The sequence below is a fragment of the Pinus tabuliformis genome, chromosome 6, assembly GCF_031772625.1.
Source record: "Pinus tabuliformis cultivar Carrire ecotype Pingquan chromosome 6, CPIR1, whole genome shotgun sequence".
Taxonomy (NCBI): Eukaryota; Viridiplantae; Streptophyta; class Pinopsida; order Pinales; family Pinaceae; genus Pinus; species Pinus tabuliformis.
The window spans coordinates 1,781,274,981-1,781,286,048 of NC_142292.1; the positions used below are offsets into that span (position 1 = coordinate 1,781,274,981).

The 11,068-nt window shown below is 39.0% G+C and overlaps 1 protein-coding gene across 2 annotated transcripts in view; it reads left to right on the forward strand.

Moving 5' to 3' along the window:
* Positions 1-251: 251 nt before the first annotated feature.
* The window catches only part of ING2 (PHD finger protein-like protein), a 71,670-nt gene continuing 60,853 nt past the window's right edge, over positions 252-11,068 (forward strand). The window contains exons 1-3 of one of the 2 annotated variants that reach the window (XM_089430024.1): positions 256-515; positions 620-691; positions 820-998. In XM_089430024.1, coding sequence (XP_089286150.1) covers positions 470-515; positions 620-691; positions 820-998 — 297 coding nt within the window. In that variant the 5' untranslated portion in view covers positions 256-469. Of the gene's footprint in view, positions 516-619; positions 692-819; positions 999-11,068 lie in introns of both variants that reach the window. The other variant, XM_089430027.1, reaches the window with a different exon arrangement.

Here is an 11,068-nt window from a genome sequence, read left to right on the forward strand (position 1 = left end):
GAGAATTGAACCCATAACCTTTCAATAACAAAGACGCTCTAAAAACAAAAAATAGACCATTTAAACTAATTCTCAATATTTTTTCCTTTAAAACAAAAAAGTTATTATCCCAATTATTTCAATGAATTTTATAAACTTATCTTTTAAAAATTCCCCAAATCTCGTTGCTTCACGGTGAAACTATAAGCAACACCATAATATAAATGGAATCATAAACAAAACTATGAATACCATTCACTAGCCCCTAAATCCTTGTTTACGGCTATATTAAACGCTTTAGAACTGCGACATTTTGTCCGTTTCCAGAATTTTATTCACCTGTGCTTATCTCTCTTTTATCCGTTTACATTGCATTCAAGTTGTCTCCGCTCGAGACGATCTCGAGTTCAAAACCCGGCGAGTCGCGCGCGAAACCAACCAACGAGAAAAAAACGACGAGAGGGTTTGATTGCATGCGGATTAATTTAACATGGCGATCGCAAGGACTGGAGTGTACGTCGATGATTATCTCGACTGTAAGGATCAATTCTGTCTCGCAATTTTCCAAATCTGTTTGCGAAACAACTGTTATTTTCCTCCCTTTGTTTTGATGAATTTCTTTATTCCCCAATGAATGAAGATATGAGTACATTCCCGGCAGAGCTTCAGAGGTTTCTGACAACAATGAGGGAACTCGACGACCGATCTCAAAGTAATAAAATTTTCGTTCACAATTATAAGAATTCGTTTCTATGGATTCATACTAGGGTTTCGAGTATAAATTTATTTCACAAGGATATAGTTGATGTGATACGTTGTGCGGGAAATGTGATATATCAGTGATGCTGAAGGAAACGAGAGAACAAACAAAGTGTCTTCTGTCTCAGAGCTCAAAGAAAGCTACGCCGGAACAGGAAGAAATGATTGAGAAGCTGAGGAAGGAATTAGAGACTAACCAGGAGACCACGTTGAGCCTCTGCACCGAGAAAGTCTTGCTCGCACAACAAGCATACGATCTGGTAATTTACTTTCTTCCACTGACATTTATGCCAATATTTTCTTTCAGGTTTTTGTTATTCAATTATTGTGATATTTGTAAAGTTTTAGGAGTTCAATTATATTAATGACAACAAATTACCTAAAATAAATAGAGAACAAAAATGCCCTTAGCAATAAAATTAGGTCATGATTTTGCTGGGGAGCTTAAGCATCCCTTAGAAAGGAACAACAAGAATCTGGACTAGTAAAAGCACAAACAATAAAATAATAAACATACCTAAAACCAAATAGGTAAACCCTAGACAATGAAATAGAGACCAATATTGCCAAAGAAGAGAGAATTGTTGTTTCCTCTTTCTAGTGGATTTGTAATGCACTGGCAACCAAAAGAATAACAAATGAACTGAATGCAAAAATTCATCAATTATATTATTTTTTTTCTTGTAACATCCTTTGTGACTTACCTGGTCCGTAGGACCTCTCTCTTAATCAACAATTGAAATTAAATAGAAATTGTTAGGACTGTAGCTAGAAAAAGTTAGAACTGGTTTTCTTCAAACCTGAGTCTGATTATCACATAGTTATATTAGTAATATCTCATTTAATGCACTCATGGCATTCATTCTGCTTGTCTGAAAAACACATCTTAGCCTTTTAAATTTTAATTAAGGAGCTTTGACCAGTTTTTCCCCAAAAAATAGCTCCTAAAACAACACACTTCTTTGTGAGTGGAAGTCGCCTCTACCTTGACGTAGATGCCATGATTGGGGATATCTATTATCTACCCTGCCAAATACATCTAGGACTTGCACCTGGCCTTGTTCATTAAGATATGCTGCATCTATGGCTGTCAAGGTCACCGTGATGTTCACCTGGTCTTGGATGTGACAGGTAACTCTGTTGGCTGCATTAGTGTGGCAACATTTCTTCGGGAATTTGACTCCGGGTCTAAGCAGTGAAAGTGCTTTAATTCAATCACTTGATAACAATATGTAATTGTTTAAAATCATCCATTAATTAAAAATTACTATTCTTCTTTTATGATCTGCTTGTGAACTCCATGTTTTTCTTAATGTACTTAAATACTTTCATCATCCCTTCTACGAATTATTTGTGATCAGTAGAAATGTGGGTTGCATAGGTCCTATTTTTTCATTGGTATCAGATAGTGTTCATATACCATCTGGAAAGATAAATGACTCGTTCTACAATTGGAAAAGTGTTAAAAGCAAGCTCAGCGTGAGGCTGCATCAAGTTCCATTGTCTTGGTTGGTGACTCGGCTCCATACTAGACAATGTAATAAATTCCCATTGTTCGTTCGTTTGTTTGTGGATAATGCGTAGATGTGAATTGAAGTTATGTCCCCAATGTCTTTCATAATGTTCGTAAAAAACGGTTTAATATATTGTTGTCCTTGTTAGAGGTGATAGAGAGAAGCAATCCATTTAATTGAACTTCCTCTTTGAAGAAAGAATTGCAATATGGATTACATCTCCATTTTTATCACAAGCTTGAAAACACGCAATCTTAGAAAAGTTATCAACAAAAACAAATCTAGTATTACTGCCACTTCGTGTTTATGGAAATCCATGCTAATGTGTTGACATGGTTCTTTTGCCTTTCCCTAGGGATTTGTCAATACTTTGTTGTTTACTCTTGTCAACTTCGCAAATTTGACACTTGTCCACCTGCTTAGCCACTTCTTTAGCCATATTTGATTAATGATAATACACTTCCAACCATTTGAGAGTTTTATCTTTCCCAAAATGTCCACCAAAAGCTACAACATGTGCTGTATTCATTGGGTTTTCCCTAATCACATCTTTATATTTGCATGTTTGCTTGCTATGAAATTTAAATCCATCTTGCAACATATAGTCTAAATGGGTACTTTGGTCCCCCATAGTTGGTTGTTTGCAAGACTCAAGCTCCTCCAAAGTATGCCTCATCCAAGTTAGAAACATTATGGTTCTCATATGTCACCACCTCATTGATCATAGTTATCAACAAAGTCCTTTGTTGATGTATTGTGTCCTCTAGCACACTTGCTTTATTTACCCTGTCCTTAATCATAGAAGTGTAACTTTGTAATAATTTAACAATTTGGCATGCTAAGCGTCTAACTATCTTGAGTTTGCAAATATTTCAAAGATTGACGATTGGTGTATAGTACAAGCTCATTATTCAAGGCATTTTGGGAAGGATAAAACTCTCACATGGTTGGAAGAGTAATATCATCGGGTCTCATGGGAGTATATGATCTTTTTGCTTTGCCATCTTTAGGAGATTGAGTTGGAGGAACACTTTATCTTTTGCTGCCCCATCTATTACGAGATTATAGGATGATTTTGCTATCTTTTCATGGAATTTTAGAACTCCCTCCACTTTGTTCCTATGTCTAGACTTGAGGTGCTTAGACTTAGATTGCACTTGCTTTAGTCATCCCCACCCAAATCAGACACGTCCTGGATGATCACCTCTTTCTTTTGGGTGCTCTTTGAATATAGAGGCATCACGAGGTAGGTAGACAATAACATGCAATCAACTGTTAAAGTCGTGAGACCCTGGGAGGCCATCCATGCTCAACTACTGAGACCGTGACAAAAATGTTGCCTTAGACCATGGGACAACTCACACGACACTAGTAGACAAAGGACTTCCTCTAGATCTTGGTAGGGGAGTATATTGTCCAAACAACAAGATGTATTTGAGATCAACTCTTCCAATTTTTCCATCTCTTTTAGGTCCTCTAATGAATCATCTATTAGGAGCTTCTTCTCAATGACCTCAAATTTTAGGAGAGATACTATCGGGGGTGTTGATTAGTGTCTCACTGCCCCTTTAGTGAGATTTACACTATGTTGCATGAGTTTTCGGTATGTGGGTACTTTGGATATGTGGGAACGAGTATCCGATACAAATAGAAGCTTTGCCCAAATTTACAGGAAAAATTAAAAATTAAAAATTAAAATTCAATATAATATAATATATTAAAAATTAAAATTTAATATATATATATATATATATATATATATATATCTAAGTGTAAAGATTAAATGTACATATCAAATTAAATTTTTAAATGATTCATCATTCAAGAGACAACCATAAAAAGTTAAAACCAAAACTAAAAGCCACCTAAAATCATATTGATGTTCATACTAGAAAAAAACTTAAAAAGGCAAAAGCCTAAAGTAGTACATAATTCAAAATGCCCAATAGCCAAAATATAGCAACAAAAATACAAAGCTTATGATCATATAGTACGATCTTCAACATCAAGGAGATCCATATAAGCTTGAGCCTCACTGGGTACTGGATCAACGTCGTCGTCGTCATCATCATCATCATCAGATGCAAAAATGTCATGTAAAGGTATGCCAACCAATCCTGCATTTGGTAAAGGATTGTCATCATCAACATCAATTTGGGTAGCATCTTCAGCGTTCACATCCCATCGTGCAACAGGCCCTTCTAAATATTCAGGTAGCTTCCTTGAACAAAGTCAAAGACTACTATGTATATAAACAAGTTTCTCTGCTCTCTTAGAGGTAAGTCTATTCCTCTTAATAGAGTGTATGAAACTATAAGTGGACCAATTCCTTTCAGCCGCAGAGGAACTAGCAACCTGAGATATCAAGTGTGAAGCAAGATTTTGGAGCTCTAGGACCTGGCCTCCATACATTCTCCACCATCCAAGGGGTTTCTTTTGAGCATAATGCTTGATCTCCCTCTTTGCATCTTGGCTGAATAAAGATGGGCTTAATGTACCAAAATCAATAAATTGCTCCCATATCACACTTGCTTCATCAAAAATATACAACTTAGTTTTTAGCATCAAGAAACCCTTGTTTTACCTCTTCGTCATCAATAAGAAGAATTCTATTTGGTCTTTCCATATACCACTTTGGATTAAGGGCATATGCAACCGTGCAAAGGGAGGTATTGAGTTTAAGCCATCTTTTCGCTATCAACTTGTGGATTTCATGGAAAAACTCCAAAGAAGGGTTTCTTTGGCGAATGATGTGTTTTACCTTGCCCACCATGGTATCAATACATTCATATATTTCTCCAAGAGAAGGAGAATCTTAATCAACATACATGATCAACTCCACAATTGGAGCTGTGAAAGAGACAACATATCTACAATCAGCCCACCAATCCTCATTAAGAAGCATTTCTCTTATCTTCTTCGCTTGAGGTGACTTAGACTCAGTCCATGCATTCCACTCTGAAGAAACAACAATGGCTTGTAAAGATACATAGACTTCAACCATGCGCTCAAGCAAAATAAAATATGTGGCATATCTTGTTTCTGCAGGTTTTAAAAAATGCTTCTTTGAATACATCCTGTAAATTGCCAAGGAAGCATGGTGGTTGCAGATGAACATTTGTGCCTCCCTCGCATCTGAAATGATTTTTGCAATCCACTGTATTTTACCAATGTCTTTTAAGAGATTGTTAAGGGCATGTACATGACAAGGAGTCCAAAAGATACGCCTATATCGACTTTGGATCATCCATCCTGCTACTTTACAAACAGGTGCCTCATCTGTGATGACATGTACCACATTTGAAGGACCAACCTCATCAATTGCATCCTTCAACATTTTAAACATGAAAGTAGCATCCTTAGTTTTACCACTACAATCAATTGCTTTTAAAAAATAAGGCCCTTGGTGATGTGACAATAACATTCCACAAAGGTCTTTGTTGAATATCTGTCCAACATGGTGCAACAATGGCACATGATGCAATACAATTATGGGTACAGTCCTGATTAATGAACCGTGATGAGATGCAACATAGTGATGACGGGTGCAACATGGTGCAGCGCAGTTAGGTGCAACATGATGATGAAATGCAACACAACAATAGGTGAAGGAGTCACCTTGGAGAATCAGTTGAAGCAACATGTCTTCAACTGATCTCATGTATCATCTTCTAGAGATGATCTATGCTCTTATCTAGATAAGTCAAAGTGTTGACTTCTGTTGTAAACGTATTATCTCTCTCTCTCTGCTGAATTATTGAAGAACATATAAGAAGAATTGATCAAGGGTTTCCCCACATTGGGGTTTGTCCCTGGCTAGCGCCACATCTTGTGTCCTCTTGTCTTGGCTTGTCTTCTGCGATTTATGTTTATGTTTTATTTGCAGTTTACTTTAATGCTGATGTGATTGCTAATCTGGAAGAGACATTGAGCTAACTGTGAAAATTGAAATAAATTGCTCTAAGCATAGAACATACCTAAAATTAATACCTTCACTATAAGTTCTGCTCCTAATTGAGGTTTCCAATTGCCCAAGTTGACCTCAATACATGGCACTTATAGACTGTAATAATTCTGTCCACACTAGGACATGATCCCCAACATCAAATCAACCCTAAACACATCATAACATACCTCTGTTTTAGGATTGTTCTTCTGCAATATAAGTATGGTCCTGGTTAGGGTTGAATACACACTGATGCAACTCCTTATTCCACCTTCCAGACTTCCTCCAAGGCTGCGGTCTAGTTGTCCCAAGTTCCTTGTGTTTAGGACTATCTCCTAGGAAGAGTTTAGGCCTCCCAGCCCTCTCCTTTCTGCCCAAAATTACTCCAAACCTTTGCGACACCCTTCAACAGTCTTCAACACACCTTAATAGGCCTTTCGGCCCCCCTATAATGGAACAGTCCCTGCGGCCCTCAAACAAAAGCACCACACAACAATTCCGCACCTCCAAACAACCCTTAAACCCTCTCTTTAATGTGACCTGCCTCTGTAATTTAATTTGAACACGTGGTGAGAGAAAACATGCCCAGAACAACCCTTTTTTCTCCACGTCTTGTCCTCCTTAAGTCTGCGGCCAACTCAGAGATGTTATGATGGTAATTTGATGCCCTTGGATGCTAAAATGACTCACACATGACTCTAATTTATATCCTTTCATGTGGCTCCAACGAATTGATGAAGAGACATGTCTCTTGGACCATGTCTACCTGACTTGACTGCCCATAATTAATTGTCAACTTCAAAAGTTAATATCTTCATTTCTAGAGCTCCGATTTGAGTGATCTTTGGAGCGTTGGAATCAACACACCAAGCTCTATCACCTCAAATTTTCTCATGCTCAAATTCTTCATGGTTTTGGCCCAAATCCCGATGTGTGCAAAACCCATATCTAAGCCCACAAGTGACCCTTGTGGTGCTTTGCCCTCCAAACCATGAACCCTAGGGCTTGGAGTACCTACCAAGCTACACAAATCAACAAAAAGGTGAAGGGGATGAGGAGAACGTTGCTTTTTCAAGCCATGCAAGAAAGGGCAAGAGAGTTTCCAAGATGAACAAAGGGGAGGGAGGATCCTCTCAGGATAGGAAGAAGGACATGAGCAAAGTCAAGTGCTTTGTGTGTCACAAGACATGACATTATGCGAGCCAATGTCCAAACAAAAAGAAAGACAAATACAAAGCATAGGTTGCTACAATAGCTGAGATTACAAATTTTGTAGCAAAGTTTGAAAAGTTCTCATTAGTGGCTGCTTGTCTTTCTGGCACTAGTGTTAGAAGTGTTCAGTTTGTGGACAACGATGCATGGTTCGTAGATAGTGGAGCATCTCCCATATGACGGGAATGAGGGATGTGTTCCTTAGTGTTTCAGGGACAGATTCAAACATGCAGGTAAGGGTTGTTATGAGTACCATGCTTGCAGTGAAAGGGTTGAAACAATGGTATTCCAGTTGGAATCAAGAGGATCTTTGGAGGTGGCAGATGTGTTATATGTCCCAGGGTTGAAGACGAACTTGCTCTAAGTCTTAGCTTTGGAGGATGTAGGGTATGATGTTGAGTTCTAGAAGGGACAAGTATTCATACGTTTAGAGGGAGCTACCTAGGACACAACAGTCAGGCTTGGTGTCAGGAAGGGTAAGTTGTACAACTTGTAGGGCCAACGTGTAAGCAGATCCAAGGGGATCTTGGATCATGGTTTGATGTTAGTGACAAAGATTGAGTAGAAAGCTCTTTGAAGACTGAGTTGATACAAGGGACTCAACGTTCAAATATGGAAGATGGGTAGGAGGCCTCTTCCAGATCTGTCAGGACCTGTTGGTATGAGTTACATTGATGGATGCTCAAGAGCAGGCTCCTACGAGCATCGTTGGGAGAAACAGGTCTTCAAGTCAGATTTTGAAGCATGTAGCAGGGAAGCTTTCCAATTTAGAGGGAGTAGCTACAGTAGCAGATGACGTGGTGGGATTAGAGACAAATCTAGGTGGAGGAGGTTCTTCTAGATGTACCTCCCTTTCTAAGAGGGAGTGTTGATTTTTGTAGCTCGGGCATGGACTTTTGTACATGCGGAAGGTCTTCTAGCCATGTGTCTTGACTAGGACCTTATTTTTCCTCTTTAGGAGCTTGCATGTGACATGCAAGGCATGCATGTGACTTGCATGCGACATGTGGAGTTTGCATGTTGATTGATGCGATGTAGAGTGTGCAATTGAGTTGCATGCATGCAAATTAGTTACATATGACATGCATGAGATATGCCTATAATGCAAGCTAAATTTATAACTCGTACTTGAGTTAAGTAAAGAAAACTAAAGATAAGAAAGTTAAAGTTAAATCTCTTATCTTTTGTGAACTGGGCGAGCTAATTTTGGTCGTCGATCTTAGCTTAGAAAAATTATAATTTAGCCTAAGGGTTGAGGCAAAGAACAACACAAGATTGAGAGTAGTATCTTAGTTAGCGTGTTCTAGGTTCGAGAGAGTGCAAAGGGGTTGGAGATCTAGATCTAGATCTCAGTTGGGTCATTATCACAAGATGGGAGCCCAAGTAAGTTCTGATTTTTATCAATGATGAACTCATTTATTGGGTAGAAATCTGTGTCTCGTTGTGATTTGGATCGTGTGATTTTGCTTTTGCTTAATATTTTTGTTAGGAACTTATTTGTGATTTGTTCAGTAATTTATTGCTTGGAATTAAATATCGGATGCTAGGTTGCTGTAAAATATAACAACATCTCCATCACTATCCATATCATTCATCTGTTGGCAAGGGTCTCGCCTTGGGATTTTACATTAGGAAGGCCCAAATGCCCTTGAGCTTAAGGTAGGGTACACTTCTACCAAGCCACTAAAGGGAGCCCCTTCATCCCCACGTGTTTCCACCAAAAAAAGATTTGGAGCACACAAGGAATTAATACAAATGTCCTATTGATAGAATTTTGTCCACAACTGTAATTTTCCCACCAAATGCCATGTTGAGAATGGACCAAGCAAGAAGCTTCTTTTCAAATTTGCTAATGATCCACCTCCTTTGATGTGCAAGAGAAACCTGTACACCAAAGGGGATGCTTACATACCATCTGATCACCTCAGATGTGATTCACTTCCATTTCTGAGTTAACTAAATCTTGGTTTGTGTTTTGTTTCACAACACTCGCATCATTAGTGAAGCTCTAGAAATTGGGAAGCATCCCAATAATTTTAATAAAGAAGATGGTTTTAAATTGAGCCAATCCTAGAAGCCTGTTATCCATCACATGTCTCAATAAATTTTATTCATCCCTTGCCCCTTGGCCCCCCTTCTCTTTTCATCTCCTTTCTTTTTCTTTCATTTCCTTATTTGTTATCCCTTTCTTTCGATCTTATGCTAATTCTTCTTCTCCTTCCTTTTTATCTAATTTATTTTGATCTTTTTTCTCTTCTAATTTAATCATGTCTTCCCCCTTTTACCATTTGTTTCATTCTCCTTATTTAATTTTCATACTTCTCTGCTTTTTGATTGTTTGGTTTCTTATCTTAATGTTGAAGAATGTAACTAGTGTCGGTCTTCATAATTGTACTTGAGTCATGATGTAATATATTTGTCAATTTTACTATTATTATTTTTTTTCTGTATAAAGACTATTCTGTTAAGATTAAAAAGAAAAATATTTACAAAGAGGTTTGAGCCTCTGAGGGGGCTGTAGCCTGCCCTCTGTCAGAAAAACTATTGCGATTAGCACATTGCCTTCTGTTTACAAAGATGAAAATCATAGACCCAAGACTAAATAGAGCCAGATAGGATCGACGCTTTAGTATGAGCCGCCCTATTACAAAATGCTGTTCTTTGCCACTATTACAAAAAAACTGGAAAGCCAAAATCATATCCTGGAGGATGAGAAAAACCATACTGATGATATCAGAAGCCATACCCACTGAGAATTACGCCCAAAAACCAGAAATCCTGAGATGACTTGCTGAGGCAGAAGTAGTTATGCCTGAGGTGGCGAGTCTGTGTCGTCTTCATTTGCCTTGTTGGGAGAGCTTACCCAATGAACCATCACATTATCTTCAACTTCCGTCATGTTGCAGTCTGGAGGAGTCACAAGGTGCAGAACGCTGCCAGAGAATTGCGCTGGCGCACAAGCTATGATATTCTCTTGAGAAGAGTCTTGCTGATGGCGAGAATCTTCTTGTTGGCCTTCTTCCTGCAACGCAGCGGGATTATTGAGGACATCACCAGCCAAGCTGCCCTGAGAGTCACTGGAATTTTGAGAAAGAGACTGTTCCTTGGAGGTTTCAACTGAGCCTGTGAGCTCATCTTCTTCCTCCGAGAAGATGACAGTTATAATAGCTGAGATAATCGGTTTGTTAAGCCTGCTTTTGAATTTGAACCGGGATGAGTGAAAAGAGCTGTTTAGGGAGGGTCCAGAGTGGTCTGATGGCGGTGAGGACGGCGAGGCAGAGGCTAACGGGGTAATACGTCGAGGTCCTGAGCCACCACGACCCCGAAACCCTCCACGGGATCCTGAGTTACTACCCCGCCTGGGAATACCACGACGCCGGGCCATTGCAGAATGGATTAACAAATTGAAAGTGCTGAAGGACTGAGGGAGAAAGAGAAGCGACTCGCCACAAACTAAAAGAAACCGGAGTGAACAGACCTCCGATCTGAAGACCCCAAAGCAGAGCACACAGAGTGTATAAACGACCACGAGAAATAACCCAGCACCGACTGAATGAACCCAATACCCGACCCAGACACCTTCAGCAAAGACCGAAACGAAACCCCTTACAGAGATGGGCAAGAAGACTGACTTAATACACCCGACGCATATAGAGAA